This window comes from Opisthocomus hoazin, chromosome Z, assembly GCF_030867145.1.
Source record: "Opisthocomus hoazin isolate bOpiHoa1 chromosome Z, bOpiHoa1.hap1, whole genome shotgun sequence".
Taxonomy (NCBI): Eukaryota; Metazoa; Chordata; class Aves; order Opisthocomiformes; family Opisthocomidae; genus Opisthocomus; species Opisthocomus hoazin.
The window spans coordinates 77,607,272-77,626,737 of record NC_134454.1 but is presented as its reverse complement, the minus strand read 5'-3'; the positions used below and the strand labels follow the sequence as shown (position 1 = coordinate 77,626,737).

The 19,466-nt window shown below is 40.7% G+C and overlaps 1 protein-coding gene across 4 annotated transcripts in view; it reads right to left on the bottom strand.

The window, feature by feature from the left end:
• The window catches only part of ADAMTS12 (ADAM metallopeptidase with thrombospondin type 1 motif 12), a 170,386-nt gene that overhangs the window by 22,756 nt on the left and 128,164 nt on the right, over positions 1-19,466 (bottom strand). For all 4 annotated transcript variants that reach the window (XR_012761860.1, XM_075410653.1, XM_075410656.1 and 1 more), the window contains 4 exons: positions 18,498-18,742; positions 16,967-17,108; positions 9,436-9,562; positions 2,171-2,381 (listed from right to left, as the gene is read on the bottom strand). Coding sequence is in view for 3 of the 4 variants with exons in the window: in XM_075410653.1 (XP_075266768.1) it covers positions 2,171-2,381; positions 9,436-9,562; positions 16,967-17,108; positions 18,498-18,742 (725 nt within the window). In the remaining variant the exon portion in view is untranslated. The remainder of the gene's footprint in view (positions 1-2,170; positions 2,382-9,435; positions 9,563-16,966; positions 17,109-18,497; positions 18,743-19,466) is intronic.

Genomic DNA, 19,466 nt, shown 5'->3' with positions numbered 1-19,466 from the left:
AGAAAATTCGATTACTTCATCACCTGAATCCACTCGCAAACACAGTAGTGAGTTTGGTAAATAAAAAGAGGAGAAAGAAGGGAGAAGACCTTTCAAAAGGGAATAGAATAGAATAGAATAGAATAGAATAGAATAGAATAGAATAGAATAGGATAGGATAGAATAGAATAGAATAGGATAGGATAGGATAGAATAGAATAGGATAGGATAGAATAGAATAGGATAGAGTATTTTCAGTTTGAAGGGACCTACAACTATCATCTAGTCCAACTGCCTGACCAGTTCAGGGCTGAGCAAAAGTTCAAGCAAGTTGTTAAGGTCATTGTCCAAATGCCTCTGAAACACTGACAGGCTTGGGGCATCGACCACCTCTCTGGGAAGCCTGTTCCAGGGTCTGACCACCCTCTCGGTAAAGAATTGTTTCCCAGTGTCCAGTCTGAACCTCCGTTGGTGCAGCTTTGAACCATTCCCAAGTGTCCTGTCACTGGGTCCCAGGGAGAAGAGCTCGGCACCTCCCTCCCCACGTCCACTCCTCAGGAAGCTGCAGAGAGCAATGAGGTCGCCCCTCAGCCCCCTTCTCTCCAAACCAGACAAGCCCAGAGTCCTCAGCCACCCCTCACAGGACATTCCTTCCAGCCCCCTCACCAGCCTTGTTGCCCTCCCCTGGACACACTCCAGGACCTTCTCATCCTTCTTAAACGGTGGGGCCCAGAATTGCACACAGCACTCGAGGTGAGGCCGCACCAACACTGACTGCAGTGGGGTGATCCCCTCTTTTGCCCGGCCGGTGATGCTGTGCCTGATGCACCTCAGGATGGGGTTTGTCCTCCAGGCTGCCCGGGCATGCTGCTGGCTCCTGCTGAGCCTGCTGCTGGCCAGCACCCCCAGATCCTTTCTGCAGGATCTTTGCTCTCTCCAGACACTCCTCTCTCAGTCTGTCCTTGTGTCTGGCGTTACTCCGTCCCAGGTGCAGAATCCGGCATTTGTTCTTGTTAAATTTCATCCCACTAATCGTTGCCCAATGCTCTGATCTATCTAGATCCCTCTGCAAGGCCTCTTGTCCCTCAAGCGAGTAAACAGCCCCTCCCAGTTTGGTATCGTCAGCAAACTTGCTAATGGTGCATTCAGCGCCTGCACACAGATTGTTGGTCTTGGCAGTTTCAAAAAACTTAGTAAACTTGACACCTGAAATGGAAAATATTTGTTGTGCATTTGTTGTCACGATTGTCAGCTACATTGATAGCTAAACTGCCGATCTGTAAGGTGAACCATGAGCAAACTGTACTATAACAGAATCAGAATAAAATAATTCTAAAATTTCAAATGACTCAAAACCTACTTCTCCCCACTCCAGAAGAAATATCTTCATGCATTTTTAGTTTTCATGAAGAATTAGACTGCTCCATGTGTTGGAGAGCCTGAACTCTTCTTGGCTTCAATGGAAAGTGAAGTTGTCAAACACCTATAAATACCAGTACCCTAATCTAAAGAAAGCTGAGAAACATGAGGTCCTTCCACAGATTAAAACCTATGACAAAGCACGTCTAATGAGTGCTCCCTACTAATACTAACAAACATTGCAGAATATGTTACAGTATATTTAGACAAATCTACTATACTGCAGTCATCATTTTGATGACCTCAGATTCTGCAGTTCATCAGCTGCCAGTGAAATAACTGCACAATATTGAATTAACTCTTGAAGGATACACAGGTATTCTAGTGTTTGTTAGGGCTTCAGATTAATAATAGAAGTAAAAAGCTTGCATGCTGTGGCAAAACCAGCAGAGTTACGAATGTAAGAGATAGGAATGTGAAGAATGCAAAAATGCTTTTTTGTAGGCCTACAGACATGACACAGAGCCTCCTCCCACCTAGGCCACAGCAGTAATGAGTATTACACAGATGTTTAGCACGCAAGCGTGCTCTGTGCTACAGTCCCGAAAGCTCAGCAAGCCAAACCCCTAGAAACAGTTAACATGCAAAACTTGCGAAGGTCTTTAGCAAGTGGGGCAGCTTTTTTTTCTTCTGCACAATGGATTTGTGAAGACAAATTAACAAAAAAAATTTACAAAAAAGAAGGCAAAAAACCAGGCCATTGGTCCACTCTGCTGACTATAATAGGTCATTTTTAAAAAAACATTCCATATCACAGTTGAGATGGATTTACCTCAGTCCAGTTGCTCACTGTCCAGTCAGATGGGCACAAGACATCTCTGTTGCATGACAGATGTGTCTTTGGTTTAAGCAGGTGCTGGCACTCTGTGACAGCCAGCGCCTGCTCGTCAGATCCCACTGTCTGGATGCAAAGAACTGTTCGCTTCTTCTGGCCTGTTGGGCCACACGTGGTTGAACATTTCTGCCACTCTCCTGCCCACCATCTGAAAACCATGGAGGTAAGAAACATCAGAAAACAATCCACCACAAGCACGTTAAGGAAAAGGTCAGAGACTACAAGAAAAAGAACCAGTAATTTAAAGTCTGGGTTCAGATATATGCTTTTCATATCAAGTCCAGGTCACTCAAGCTTTCCCATCTGCCTTGTGTTCCAGTATCAGCCGGTCACTGAAAGATGCTGATTTCTAGACAGCAGCAGGCACCAACCACTATGTTTCTATGTTGTATAAGAATCCACTGAGTAGATAGTCTTTCAAATCCAAATTCAAGGTACCACTAGCAAGTTCATTAATCTATTTACTCTATCCTATTGTTTATCTGCTTACTGCTGCCTCAGTACTGAAAGATTTAACAACTGAGAATCACTGGAGAGCACAGAGGTGGAGAAGGTCCCCTCACACATGTCTACGCAGCCAGTACTGCACAAGTGCTCGAACTGGTCCCAAGTTACCTCCAGAAGGGGAAGCAGCAGGACACGCAATCCCAGAAACCAGGCTAGTCAGAGCTATGCTGTGTGCACCCGTGTGGGATCAGTGCCCTGCAGTGCTGTACCCCTGGGCCTCGTCTCTAGGTCTGCACTAGGCTGGACTTTTCCATACTTTGTTCCGCCATGAAGTAAAGCTGAGTCCCTTATATGCCTCTCTCCTGATTAAAGATGGTCTTCCTCAGCGTGCCTCCAGTGCAGTATTTTCCAGTGCAAAACATCTTACCGACAAGAACCGCCTCCTTTATATTTGGTTTACCTTAGCCCTTCTCCAGCTTCATGGACCTATTTCTTCTCATACTGACCCAGAGTGGATAAAGTATCTGCATACCTGCCTTCCACGATAAGAAAGACACCCAGAAGTTTTTGCCCTCCTACTGTTTGAGAAGCATTGGCATCAACTGTGACATTTTGCCTAAAGTTTCACCTTTACACTTTTTTTTTTTTAAAAAAAGAAAAGTCTTTTTCCTTCCAGTTTACAGTGCCCTAAGCAAGAACGTACCCCAAGCTGCTGTATAAAAAATCTGGCTCAGCTGTGACCTCTAAAGCAGAAAAGCTCCTAGACAGTACTACTTGTTTCTAAGTTTTGAAGCAGGTCACGACAAAGCCTTATGCTGAAAATAAAACAGGAATATATTTAGAAAACACCTTTCTAGACAGAAAGGCGAGAAAAATAGATTTTGGCTTACAACCTACACCATTCTATTGCATTTTTTTCCTTTTAAGGTCAATGAACTTAGAGAAAAAATAATCCCATTCTCATAAATACATCAAAGTTCAACATCCAGTTTTATAACAGTTTTTGCTCCTTGCTTTGTCTCCCATCTTACTGCATTTCTGACTTCTTCAGTTTGCTGACAATCCCTCTCCCCCTTCCTCTGTAGTTTCCATGTTCCTTCTCTGTTTCCTCATTAATTTATTCTTCAGTTGCAAATGAGCTGTCACTGATGTGGAAGGCAGTGATATCTATTCGTAATCATTTTTAGAAAAAAAAAAGACTCAGAGCAATCACACTATGCACATAGCTCATTTGTGCAACCATCTGGTCTTCTCTGGGGTACCCACACCTACCTTCCTTCTCTTTAGTTATATGCACATACCGCATTTCTTTTTAAATTACCCTAGAAGCCTTTTGGGGCACATACTGTTTTGCCACGTGCTAGAATGCAGCCCGTTGCCACCACAACCCTGTGCGAGGCCTCTGGACATTGCCATAATAAAAGAACAAAATATTTTTCTCCTTTCCTGCCTTTCTTTGGATTGTTTCTTGCCCTTCCAGGCTTCTGCAATCAACAAAGGAAAACTAGCAAGTAGTTAAAGAGAAAAACCAAGTGCATCTCAGCAGAACATAGCAATAAACCAGAGAAAAATATATTATCACAACCTGAATCAAGCCATTTTAGGGTTGTTTTCATCTCTTACATCTTCTTTCCAATTTTATTATCTCTAGTATCTTGTAAATTGCTGACATTTCAGCACAAATACAACTTGAAGTATGTGAATTGCCCTATTAATTTTAATGGAACCAGATGACATATTTCAAGCTACAGACATGCTAAGCTGACACCCCCTCCCTCACCATTTTCAAATGGCTCTGAGTGAGGGTTCAGCAGTTTGCAGGTTGAAATAGTGAAGTGCCAGCAATAAATTATCAGAGCCTACTACAGAACCTATCTTGATCAGCAGTAATTGTGCGTGATTAACTACTGCACACAAAACATTTTTAAAAAGTCATGCAAGAAAGTAAGGTGCTACTAAGTTAGGAAATCCCAGAATTAAGATTTTACCCTATTGCACCTTTGTGGTCAATCTTAAATCTCATTTAGTTGTGTAACGTTTTCAACAGAGTTCTTCCTCATTCAGTGCATGTAACAGATGGCACTGTTGAGTCAAGCAGTTAATTGCCTGGCACCACGTTTACCACACACACTTAAAAAAACTTGCTGACTGAGAGTTTACTCTTAGCAGTAACACGAGTTTTTGATGGTGCATTTTCCTATCACCACTCTAGGGTATGTGCACGTGCCTTAAAAACTCAAGCATGAGAAACTTAACATGGAAGCACATGCATTCTTGTCTCTTCATGGTTCCCACTGAGGACTTCTGAACTGCAGCATCCCACCTGAAGGCGAAGAAAGGCAAAGCAACGATGGCAGAACATCTACCATCCGTTTGTCTGTTCTGGTACAGGATGCCCCAAAGCAAGTCCTGGAACATACAGAAGGCAGCAGCACCCAAGTGACTGCTTTGCCAAACTCTATTCATAATCTTGGAGCTTCTGCTGTTTCCTCACACTGCAGAGGCATAACCAAAACTGGAGGTGACTGCTGAACACAGATCCAGAATTGACATAGCAATCTGAGATCCAAACATGCAACTTCTAAGTTGAAATGACCAAGCCGTTGGACCTCCCTGCTGTAAGCGAGAGAGAGGAAGGCACTACCAAACAGACTTAGCTTTGGGCAGGTTCTAAACAATGCTTTCTTTAGATTGCTCATACAGAGGGATGCTTGAGAAAGAAAAAATATGGGGAAGAAAACTAGTAGGTAGCTGTGCTGATTGTGGTGAGAGACTGGGACAAGTTGGTTGAAGCTGAAGACTGATGGGAGTCACTGTCCAATACTTGTTACTGCTTCTGGTTTCTGATGGTGTTTACCACTACAGCAACTGAGTGGTTCTTAAATATTAATGCATCACCTGCTCCTTGCAAAGTGACAGGACTCTCTTATCTCCACAGCCAGGTATAGCATGGAAAGATTGTGGTAACAAACAAACAAATAAGCAAAATGCATGATTTGGGTAATTAACTTGTGTGAGCACTAACTTTCCTGAGGCTGTTGAACCAGAGAGCCGGCTGTACCGTGAAAGCATAACTTCAGTTACATTCCCGCTGCAGCTGTGAGTGCTCAGCTCTTCTGCAATTCAGCCTGGGACAGAGGTAGGGAGAAAATCTGATTCTCTCATGTGGCATTCAGCTGCCTTAAATAAGACCTGTCTCTTTTCCTCCTACGCTGAATTTCCAAGGTCTGTAACAATTAAGGTGGGTCCCAATAGCCTTGTCCATTATACAACCCTCATCAATACCTAGATGATGTGTGCATCCTGTTGAAAAAGTAGTATCATAGGATTTTGGAACTAAAGTTTGCTATATTCATGCCTGTGGGGCTGAATGTCCCCTCCCTGCCACCATATTGTGTCACACCTAAAGAAAGACTGTCTTCTTTCGCTTTGTATTTGTATAGCATCAGGCACAGCAGATAGCAGCAGGGCACTGATTTTCACTCTGTGTATTATAACAGAAACAAGATTTTCTGTTCTTATTGTGCTACTGGAGTCTACTAAGCAGTCTGGAACCAGGACAATACAGTAACAGCAGATAAAGAGTAGAAGATCCCAAGTACTTGTAAAATAATCCATTTATGGTTACTCTGTTCAAGTGGGTAGTCAGTTTAAAAAGGCTCCAGGCAATGTTCTTCACAGGGGAAAGCAAAACTTTTATTCACAACACTATAAGTAGTTAAAATCTCACTCTTTCTCTTCAAGAAGTATCTATTGATTTTTATCATTAACACCTATGGAGCTAAGTACCTGCCTACCAAAGAAACATATAACTGGAAAACATATTCCATAGAATAACACAGAAAACAGCATGTATTTATGCTACAGTCTCACTGCACTCCTGCTAAGCAACAGCACTCTAGTTTTACATAAACAGTTGTATGACATTTAACTCTCAACTGTTCAGCCATCTTTATTATGTTCGGAGTCAACATGTGGCATACATATATTACAACATTTTAACTATTTTATGTGGTTTGCTCCAGATTCTTTTCATAGAAAGTGTGGGAAAAATAAATTTAGCCCAAATCAGGTAACAAACAAGATTTTTAAGACTTGGACTTCTCAGAAGCCTGTAATTTAAATGGTTTATAATTAACTTCCTGAAATGGATTAATGAGATAAGGTCTGGTTTGTGAGAGTCACAAACATTATGATAATGTCATTCTTGCCTGCAGCTACTGTTTGATAAGTTATCTAATTCCAATTTAGTGGTCTAGTAGCTAGTTTCATGGTAGTATGTTTTCCATCAGTGGGATTTAGCAGATCATAGGAGGGAGGACTATGCAAGAGAACATTGTTCTCATTTTAGATAGGATCCTCCTATAAAGAAACTGGTTCACTGCTGGGAAGCACGAGATCATCTAACAGTTTCAGTCCCATGGCTGCAGCGCTAACCAAAGGCCCCCTGCAGTGTGGTGTTTAACAATACCGTCCTCAACTCTAGCATAGAATTTAGACACCTCTCTGCAGGGAGCAGCTTCACGTGAACTCTCAGTTATCCTGTATCATGTCATATGGGACAGTCACACCTTCCTCCAACACTCAGATTTTCTTTAGAACCAACAAACCACCAAATTGCACTGTCTTGCGTTTCAGATGAAGATGTATAACCATCAGTCTGGATCAGAGGTATACGCCATGGAAAGTAAATACCAACTAAATCCCATGCTGAGACTACAGCCTGGAGCAGAGACCAGATGTAGAAAATGAAGGGCTTGGGAAGGGCGGATAGGAACTCATTCTTCGCTGCCACCTCTTCCAAGAGAAGAACTCAGGGCCACCAGCAGAAGCTAGTGAGAGACAGGTTCAAAATAATTAAAATGAGATGGTGCTTCACACAGCAGGCATTAAAGCTGAGGAACTTCTTGCAGAGGAAATTGTACATGATAGAAGTTCTACAAGGTTGCAGAGGGAGGCTGGACAAGTACTTGGAAGACAGGTCCATTGGAAGTTACTGATTAGACAAGCCATAAAAGCCTCTGGAAGTGCCTTAAACTAAAATGGTTGGAAGCTGGAAGAGCATTAGAAAGAGATATAATTTACCCTTGCCTTGTCTTTACCCTTCCTTAGGCACGTTGGACCAGCTGGGAGCCAGAACAGGGACTTAGATGGACCCTTGGTCAAACTACTACAGTCACTCTTCTGCTATTAAGAGAAAAATAGATAAAGAATGTGACTTTGTAACTAAATACGTATGGTTTTCCTGCACTGCATTTTGTCAGTATTTTACTGTCCTCAGAAGGTTAACTAGTGCTTTCCTCTGCAGTGCAGAATGAGCCTCAGAAGCATCATTCAGGTTGGCAGCATATGAGAGCTTTTCTGCCTGGCCTGCAGAAGAGCTCAGTTCACACGTCACGTAAGTCCACAGTCTGCCCAACAAGGGACAAATTCTGCTCCCTCACTTTCAAGAACAGGTCTGAATAATGGGATAAATCGAACTCATTGGAACTTTGGAATCAATAGCTCAGTTTATATGTGCTACAAAAAAACCCCACCTCCACGTACGTGTGTAGCCTCAGCTCTTAACTAGCCAACTAGTTAGTAAGTTTGATCTACTTTCAACTGATTTCCTAGTAATCTACAAAGAATTATGAAGTGCTGGTAGTTTATACTTTTAAGAGTCATTTATAGAAGCTGCAAGCGCAAAGATGTAATTTCCAGAGGATGCATTATATACTGTTGTGAAGATACTTGGAAACAACTAATAAAACCAACAGCCATGCAGAATTTTCTACATTAAAGCTTCATGAAATTCACTGCTGGCAAATGTAATGCAATACACTTTAAGGGAATCTTTGTAATGACTTTGATTTGATTCTGATTTAACTATAATTACTACGGAAAGACTGGTATACCATTGCGAACAGCATGATAAACAATTTCCGAAGACAATGAATGACAAAAGCAAGATGTTCCAGTATCTAAAGCATGAAACTAAACCCAGTATTGATCCCTTCCAGCAAATCTGTGCCTTTTTTCAAGCCCACAGTGCTGCTGTCACCTGGAATGTTTGCTGTGATTAGACTGCCTTACCCTACTTGCTAAAATGGTAGAACAGAAAAAACAGAGATGAAGACGAATTAAAATAATATTATGGGAATGGAAAAAATTATTCCCATATGACAGCAGAATGAAGAAAACTGTACTTTGCTGAAAGGAAAAAATAAGAAGGACCATGATAAAAAGATGCCAAATAATACGTCTTATAAAGAAGGTATAATAATTAGAGTTACAGAAGTGGGCATTTCCACTAGTCCTCCCTCACAAAAAGGACAAAGGAGTACAAAAAAAAATACCAAAAAATAGCATCAAAAGGCTTAAAAAAACCTCTCTGCAAGTTAATTTTTGGAACACACAGTAATAGACTACCACCTGAGCTAAGACAGAAACACGATTTTTAAAATAAGTAATGATGTATATGGTTTTCAGGCACATCTGTACCTGAACTGAACAAAAAGAGTATCTACACAGACAGGAGAGCAATCTTCGCCACTCCCAGCACAGACTGCTCAGTAACTTGCACTGGAAGCTTCTTAGGGCAGCTGGCTCCTCAGTCTGTCCATTACTGGGTTTCTGCCACCTTCCTCTGAACTGCTTGGGAATGCTCACCGTGGCAGGCCGTAGACGTCACACTAAGCTGGTATTTGAACCAACTTTTTCCTTTGAATAAGGCTGCTGTTTAGAACCACCACAGCCCTCCCAGTATCCGTTACCTGGGCGGACAGTCCTTTTCGTAGCATTTCTTTTGTCGCCCATTTGGCTGTGTTGATGGGTCGCAGAAGGAGTTTTTGATTGCTCCGCTTCCCTTCCGCACGCAGTGGGCAATCTGGCGTCGCACCCCTGAGAGAGAAAGACACACGTGAAAAATAACAGTGATCCATGTAGGCTGAGGATGAGCTGTGGAAATCCTCTGGCATGGGGAGTACACTGGTGGCACTCCACATCCCAGAATACAGTAACAGCTGTGAAAGTCAGTTCTGCTGAATATCTGGGCTAAGGCAGGTATGAGCATCCTTTAATCCAGCTGAAAAGGTGTTAATCAGAGCTCTTGTGGGTCAGACAGCTCCATCAACACATTGGAAAGCATCTTCCTTAGTCTCAATTTAGTTGTCAGCCTCAGAAAGGTCTCCTGCAGGCCCTGAACCAGGTTTAAAGGGCCATGAATGGTTCTTGGATCACTCACAGATAAGAGGCAACACAGCAGCACCAGGCTATTCACAGCAAGCGTATTTTTGCTGATCTTTTCTTTGTACTTCTGGGAAGGCTGTTTAAGCAGAATACAAACTGGAGTGTATCAGCAAAACTATAACTCTGTGACTCATAATGGTGGAGTCCACTTTTAAGAAGTTTTTGTACAAGTCTTGACCAAAAATCATGATGCGGTAATATGAGGGAGAAAATCTTATGTTTTCTAAACAACTAATACACAGCACTTACCACAAGAGGCAAAGCACAGTAATGACAACAGACACAGAGACATCCCCTACACACAATTTAGGTTATTCCCTAACAGTTTGACTTGGAAAAACTCCCACACATTTAATAGAAAAAACCATGAATTAAAACACTGCATTACCCTAGTGCAAATCTACAGACAGTCAGTTTCCAGAGGCCTGCCTTTCAGACAGTTTTGCAACATACTGAGGTAGGTCCTGTGCTGCAAACCCAGTGTAAAAGAAGTATTGCAATATTACAGTTTGAAAGGTTGTAACTAGACTGATACAGATGCTTTAAAATAGTGGCATTATGCCCAAAGAAACCCAAAGGACTAAAATGTCTGAAGAAACCTTGTTGATTAATTCTCATTAACTGTGCTATTAATTCACAGCAATTAATATGCACATGGTAGGTCACTGTACCTCTGTGGCTTTTATCCTCCTGGGAAGCAAAGGACCTAGCAGCACTGTTACTATGGTGTCAGGGGTAAGCGTTGGGCTATTTTGCAGAACGCTTAGCCATCAAGCATTTCCTTGCCTCACATCTCCTAATAATTACTGTGGGAAACTATCTGGAAGATAAGAACAGTAATCCACAGAGAATAATACTTGGAAATACGAAAATATTCCTCTATTCAACATATACTTGTGTTCCTTTATTTAGCAAAGTCCCTATATATGACAATTAAAACAAATTTCCTAAAATTTCATGCTAGCAGTGTGGTTATCTCACTTTGAGTAATTTCACAGCATTCAGATTTTTTTCCTGTCCAAAATTTAATGATCTGCTTATAAAAATAAACACAGAAGAAACAGAACACCAACTCTAACACTAGGAAATCCAAAGCTAGCAACAGAGGTAACTTTTGGTGGGAGAACTGAGCATGGACTACATGTGTGCAGGGGAGGCTGTAGTCACTTGTTACTGAAAAAGATCTCCACCACAAAAGGAAATTATAAACTTTCTATGCATACTTGGGTCATTCCATGGAAGCAGATGGAAACCTGTATCTCATTTTTATAGCACCTTAAGAGATCAGGTCTGTGACATTGTGTGGAAATGTTATAGCTTTTAGATTACTTTCAGAGTTGCGACTGAGACATACAAGACAATTACTGACAACAGCAGTGTCTGATGACTGAGTCACAGGTGAAGGCTGGTTTGCTAGAACAAGGATTAGTTTTAAGTACAAGGGAGGATTAAGGGACTGCAGCTCTGTGCTCCCATTAATACTCTTCGTTGAGGCTTTCAGGCTCCAGGGTACATGATGTGGAAGCAGCTGGATGTGGCGCTCTCCTCTTCCCTAGGGGACTTCAAGCAGCCGAAAGCTTTCTGGTTCAGTGCACAACTCCCAGTGAGCAGTGCTCTGTTTTCTGCTATGAAAAATGTAACTGGAATAGCTAGCACCCTTCCTGCTAGTTGTAAACAAAGCAGTTCACACAAATACATTTCTGTCCCTTTCAAAATCATGATATGTTGCTGTTACAAATGCAAACAAGAATTCTTCTGCTTTGATAAAATTTTAGTGTCTTTTCAGCTGCTGTAATTCACTTTAAAACCACTATAAACCTTTGCAAAAGTTTTGTTTCAAGGATGTACATTCCCATAAAATATTTGCTGATCGCTGGCATCAATAAACTAAATTATTCACACAAACAATTTTTATTACAGAAGTTCTGTGAACTCCCAGTGTAGTTTCAAAATCCGGAAAGTTCTGGGATGGATGGATGTATTTAAAGAAGCCATAAATACACATTTTTTTCATCATAACTCTGTATAATTCACTTCCAAAGCTGGAAGGAATCCTATATGCATATATCGATACACACATATATATGTAGGTATACATATAATGACATAATGAAACACAGTTATTTTTTTCAGCTTGAGCAAGTTGAACCAGAAAACATTGCAAAAGTAAAAAAATAGTGACTTCATACTGACCCTGCTCTACCAGGTTTACACAGTTACTTACCTGGTAAGTGTAATATCCTATTTAAGCCACAGATTAAAATTCTAAATATACTTAAAGACTCAGTAAAATTCAAAACATAAACACTATTTCTATAGGGCTCTGAGAGCGTAGCTGTTTTCCTCCCTTCACCTCTTTCAATTCATTCTGACCTCAGTGCTAACTAGTCCACGCTGATAACTGTTTTGCGTGCACAAAGACGCTGGCTGTATTCATCAGGACATTGTCTCTGTGGTCGTTATCCTTCTGAAAAGATCTCGCTTTTTCCTCTGGAGTGGGAACATCCCATTCCTCTCTGTTTACCTCAGCACTCATTGCACTGTAGCCCTTCCCACACCTATGTTTCTTTACACAGAAGTGTACCATCTCAGGTCTATGAAAAAAACCCTACAAATATTTCTGGGAAAAAAAAAAGAGAAACCAACAGTCAGACCAAAGAATGGTCTTGATTTCACTAAATCGGCTCAGAGAGTGTTTACAGGGCTTTTTAGATGGGAGGTTGACCCACTTAGCTCCTGGTTTCTCACCTAGTTCGCAAAAAAAAGTGCCAGTTTAAAATCATCTGGGTGTGGAACGTATTTGAAACAGAGATTAGAAATCTGTTGGCTGCATAGCCCTCAGGTTGGGCAAAATTAAGGCTGACAACAGAAATGAAGGACCAGAAGCAAAAATACAAATTGTGTATGCAAAAAGAATGTATTTGATCATAAAACTAATTTGATCACGTAATTGTCACAGCTGTGATCAAATCAGACACCCTGCAATGAGTTCACTTTGGTATTTGAATAAACAAATTATATTGAGTCCATGCACAAGTTATGTACACAGTACAAGAGCCAACCTTTACATTGTTAGTGTTATAAAGCTTAGACCCATAAGAGCAAAGGAAAATACAGTGACCTTTGTTTTCTAAAATGAATGCTACAAGTTTAGTACTAAATTTCAGTTCAGGAATACGTGGAGGTAATTTTGCAAAGTAGCCCTGATAACCGTGGTGAAGGATTCAGAGGGCACATAACAATTAACCCCCAAACTAATCTTACAGTGAAGTCCTTTAGCAAAGCTTTGCAAATTTGCCAGTTACTGATGTTATCTATGGAGAAGTAAATCGCTGAGTTTTCCCAATACCCTTCCTTAGTTGCAGCTGTGCTGTGCTTTGCTTCTTGCTGTGTTCAATGCCACTCAAAGCTAGTTGCAACAAACAAGATTAAAGCCTTCAGACAAGGATGAAGGATTTATACTTGTAATTTCTAATTGACCACCATTTAAAGAAAGAAGAATGGGTTGTTGGTCTAGGAAAAAACTCAGCGAGGCATTTAAATTAATCTTACTATAAAAAAGCTTAAGGGCTTTAAGTGCTGTCAAGACAGTAGGCTCTGGAGGGCCAGGCTCCTGGCCAGAAGGTGCAGCAGTTTGCAGGACACTGCCCAGTGTGCACACATACTGACTGCAAAGCAATTCCTTTCTGCATAAGGTAAATGGCAGGCAGAGAGTCAAACTGCCCTGCAGTGAGGACAGAGCAAGGCTTATGATTTTCATTATAAATTATGTCCTTTAGTGTTTGTTTGCCATGAAACGGATTGCAATGTAATTGCTGAATTATTTTTGGCATTGCAAATGGGTATCAGGTATTCCAATGTGTTCTCCTTTTCCCTGCATGGTATGTTTGCTAGAGAAAACATTGATTTTTCAGACAATATTTCTTCCTTCTTAAACAGTTATTGTAGACTGGCCAGACCCGACTACAAAAGACAGGGCAGGTGAAGCAAATGAAGGAAAACATGAGCACATTTTCATTTACTCTTTCTCAGTTGCAGTGGAGCTGGGGAAGCATATGGGTCAGGACATGGTGTGGTGCTACCTAGAGGCCAAAAATCTTCTGGAAAATATCTTTAGGGAGCTGCCCTGGGTTAACTCTGAGAAGTGACAGCTTCACTTTATGAAGACATTATTCATCATTCAGGACATGGTTTATCAGGCATAGTGGTGTTGGGTTGACCATTGGACTTGATCTTAGAGGTCTTTTCCAGCCTTAATGATTCTATGATTCTCTTGTGACTTTTTCCAGGTACACTACCCTTGGATAAGGAGCTGTATAATAGGGCTAAACCTGGACTTTTAGGACAGACGAGGCTTTCCTGCATCAGCCCATTCCCGTGTCTGTTGCCTCATTTGTCACTCCCTAACTCAGCTTCACTCTCTTGGCTCCACAAAGCATTTGGACGCATTGTCCTGATCTCTGTGGCTGCAAAAGGCTAAAGTGTCCTTGGATTTACTGCTACCATATTGATCAGCTGTGATGAGAGGCCCTATGCTGAATCTTTAGGCAGGTCCAGGTTTGCCAAGAGAATAAAATTCTAGGTAAGGATCAATTTATTCCACTGGCTGTGGCCATCAAAGGTAGTTCAATACTTCACCTTTTTTGGCCCTCCCTTTTATCTTGAAAAGCTATCGGTTTATTATTTACCAAATGATAATTGCAAAATTGCTTGAACATTATTTGACTACTACCTTTAGTCTAAATAAATGCAACTTTTCTTATCTCTTTGACCCTCACTGTAGGCTTGTCTTCAGTCAGACGTGTCAGGCAGCACACCAATAGCAGATGATCTTGCCTACTTCAATGCACTTTATCTTAGAAACCTTTCAACACTCTTGAAATGCCTGAGATTTGGCACAACACGTCTGTTACTGCCAACGGCAATAAAATCTGAATCTAAACAGAGTGTACCTTCAGATAAAAATCAATCTCATCATTCAAAGCTAGAAGTTCTGTGGAAGTCGGAAAAGGGTGTTGCTTAATCCAGCAAAGTTGAGAACATTCAGTTCTTCCTTTATTCTGCCTCCTGGTCCTGAACTGAACTTGGGGGGATCAAACCACAATAATGCATAACCATGTAAGACTTTCTGGTTCTAAGTCAACAACAACTACCACGCCTATATTTCTTGCTAAATGTAGCAAGACATAAGAGTTTCCAAATTTCCATAATGATGCAGAGCTAACATTTTCCAAATACACCTTCCCTGTTGCCACGCCCTTTCTTTTAGTGCAGCAAAGCTCCAGGTATTTTTGCTGATGTGTTTGCGCTGTGATCAACCGGGCATAAACCTGCTATATTACTGCACCAGTGTGGTGCCTAGGAGGGCCAGCTAGCTCAGATTCATTGCCAGGTTAAGATGACAACAGTCCACATTCAGACAGCACACAAACAGATAAAAGTATCAGGTACCTGCAGAAAACTATGTATCAGAGCTCCCCTGGTTCAACTGATAAAGTGAAGCTCTGTGACAGGGTTTCCCTTTTTTCTGGGCAGGGAGTAAGTGACAACACCCTGACTGCATCATACATTAGCAGACTACATCTTCTTTAGACCTGTTCAGTTAACTTTTTTTCCTGTTAACCAGAAATGACACTGTGTTTTCTGCTGACTCTTCTCAAAAAGGACCCCAAGAATAAACCACATAAATATTTGCACAAATATATATATACATGGATGTACAAACAACTCTATAATGTGTCCATTATATAGATAATTTTTTTTTTTATAATATAGTAATGTTGTTGGGATGGGGTAGTTTACACTATTCTTCTAAAATTCTTCTTTTCATCTTCTAAAATTAACACCATACAATGCCCTTTGTTCAAACCACTGAAAATGCATTATTTTAGTTTCTTCCCTGACAGGAAAGATTAAAAAATTGTTACTCCTGTAATCATCACTGTGTCTAGACTCCCAGCTGGATTTGTTAATACATTTGTTTGTCTTTTCCTTTTGTTCTGGAAAGTAGTTTAAGAAAGCAATAATTGTCAAAAAACACCAATAATATCCTAGCATTAGAAAGAGAAAAGACTTATTTCATGTTGTTTGTCCAATGGCTGTAACATTGTTCTTCTACTGTTCTGTACAGTTTTCACAGAGACGGTCAAAGAACAGGTTCCCATCCTGTCTCCAGCACCCTTCTGTCCAGTGAAACTCAGGAACTAATTCAGATGGAAGGCTGCAATCTTTTTCCCCCAGGTGCAGAATTCCTTTCACAGAGAACATTTTTCTCATCTTTTAAAAATTATTCCTGCAAAGGCTGCATAGAAACCTTTACGTCTGTAAATAAACCTTCAGTCTTTTTATCATTATTGTTGGTTTACTGCAAGCATTAACTTCATCTCCTTGATCTGTTAACTACTTTAAAGAAAGTTTTCCTGCTAGCGTTTTCTGTGTATTACCAAAGGCAAATTTCTATACCTGTCAGATACTGCTTCACGGTGTTACTCTGCTTGTCTGGTTTAAAAGGCTGCACAGAAGTACAATGTAACTGCAGCTGTCCTCAAGACATTGTGCTGAGTGGGGCAAAGACACAGAAGATACAGACATTCTCAAGACTGATTTAAAAAAAGTAATTATCGAGAAATCCACAAAAAGCATTGTTACTTATCAAGGCAGGATACAAATGAAGAATATGTTTTGCAGTTAACATATGGGAAGGACTCAGTAGGGAAACAAGAGTAGGTCATAGACTAGTATTACTGGGAAGTAAGGTTACTCTGAACAACACTGACAACCAGTTAGTTACGAGGAAATGAAAACTGTCATTTTTCATTCCGGTTCACAGAGGTCAAGAATTTCAGGGCAAGTATTACAGAAACCTGTTTGCCTTAAATGATTTAATAACATTTTGTTATAAAGCCAAAATACATCATTGTAACCACGTGAACTGATTTCACACCAAATGCAGATTAAAGAACCTTACCTCTTTGAGAACACTTTCTGGGTAACTTAAAGACAAGATTTGCCAGTACTGAAGACAAACAGCAATAGAAAAAAGAAGTGAGGAATTACCTCTTCCACAGGTGACGCTGCAGGCTGTCCAGTCTCCATACTGCCAAAAATACTCTGGCTCTCCAATCTCATTCTCATGACTTTCTTCCTTACGCACAGTATATTCATACTTGATTCCAGGGTTAGTTTCTTGAAAAAGTAGCTGAAAAAAGTGTGTGGTGTATTTAATTACTCATGACTTTAATAATCTGCTGGCCCAAAGCTTTCAAAGTGTGAAACCAGAAGAATCAGCAAGGTTTAAAGCAGCCCATTTTGGAGCCTACTACCAGTTCAGAAAAGCAGACTATCAAAGCTTCCATTTGTGCACCAACAGTGGCATATGTGTATCTTTCTAAGACACAATTGTTTGCCATGCACTTTTGCAAGCACAGGTGCGAGTAAGTGGGTCAGCATAATTGGTATCCCACTGACTATAAGAAAAGATAATGCAAAGTCCATCCAAGGCATTGCCAAATGTGCTGCTGACTAAGAGCTATTGCCTATTGCCATTATAAATTATAATTTCCCTACCCTTCTGAAATAACTGTTACAAAACGATCGGTAGGTCAGGAAATTACAGACTTTATTCAGATACTGCTTCAATATTATTTTTCAGTGTTTTTGGATTAAGAAGGAAAATTCCAGTTGAGAAGAGCCACTCAAGAAATTTACCATTTGGCTGATGAGAGGGAGAAAAGAAAAGAAAAACATCATCAAAGGATAAAAGACTTCAGCAATGAACTTCCACTCTTCCTCCTAGTTGTTTTCTTGACCTTGGTACTGACAGTGAAGGTCGAGCACCCATGAGATGTACCTTCTCACCAGTCATTCAAAGCTTGAAAGTGGCTCCCATCACACTCCTAATACTTCTTTTAATTGCATGATGGATACACAGGCAAAAAAGTCACGAAAGATACATTCAGAGAACAAAGGGGCAATTTAAAACTCTTTTTTGCAGAAATAACAGAATCTGGTTACTTTTAAGTTAGAATCTATAAAGCAACATAAAAGAAACAAAAGGGAGCAACTTCAGTGGATGCTAAATGGATTCATTTCAACTACACAAGCTACTAATCCATCTATCTTATGCTGCATTTTCTTGCTTAGTCTAAGCTGTCACTGCTGTTACCCTTCCCTTGCTCTCACTGTTCACAGCCTGACATCAGCTCCCTTTTTGTGATAAGCAGTTACTTTTCATCTGGGTCTGGTTCACATCACAGCCACATGTTGGTCTGAACTGGCACAAGAGACAAGGAGATTTGGGGAAAGGACTGACAAACTACAGATGGCAGGATCCCTGGCCTAGTGTATACTAGCCTTTAATAATCACCAGACTAAGATACTGGACATCTATTTTCAGACAGGGTAATCAACCCTCTCAAGCAAGGTGTTTACTCCTCTCCAAAACAGCTCAACTGATTTTTGCAAGACAGCATGCTAATAAAGTGATTTACATACAAATCTATGTATTTTTTGAGTCTCAGTTTCAGACCCCCAGCACATTCTGCTGCCATCCAAACCCAGCAGGTTCTGCGAGTGATCTCTTATTTACCTGAATCCATATTGATTCATTGGTGGGTCCTGGAGCAGTCAAATTTTCTAGATCCCCTGTTCTATCATACTGAAATACTGTGCCTGCCACTTTGTATTCACCATTCCACTGGATGATAAAGCCTCCATTCAGGTAGTACTTTTCTGGGTCTTTGCTTCGCACAGCAAGGAAATTTCCTGCTTCTGCAACTTCCATGACTTTGATTCCCCTCGCACCTTTCGGAATTAGCCCAATGTCAACGTATCCTAAGAGAAAAGAAAGGTTCATGGAGGTGAACAACAAAAATGTCATTGCATTTTACTTAAGTATAAGATTATTAATAATCGGCTTTGCTTGCAAATATAGACAAATATCACAGAGCTTGTATTTCAGTTAGTTAATAGTGTGGCTTCCCAAGCCAGGTTTTCCAGTATCAGTTGGGGAATATGAATGTGCACTGTGTTTAGGCAATGACAGTGGCACTGAGAAGGAATATGGAGGTGCATGCTTTTCTGAGCTGCACCAGGGTAAATCTACGCCACAGGTAAGCATCAACATCTCCATAACCATACCCAAGGGCCCTAGCATACTGCAATGTGAGTAACACAGAGAAATGTCAGGGAGTCCCAGCAAGTTAACAGTCTGTTGTGAGAAAGGTGTTTTCAATTTGCAAGGAACGTTTTCATCTGTCACCAGCATACAGGTATGTACATAATTCCATGCACCTTCTCTTAAGTCACTTAACTTCTCCATGATTGTTTCCCATACATAGCCTTGCTACAAAAAAACTGAACGTTACTCAAATGCCTCAAATTATGATCAGTTGAATACATTTTTGTAAACTGAAGTTCAACAGCTCTTCCTATATAAAGTAATCTGTAAAAAGAGATTTCTGGTATGTGTGTTAAGAATTAACTCAGAACATCTGTCACAGAATTTTGTTTGCACCACAGGCAATACACAACATCAGGCTCTGTGCTTCTCACCTTA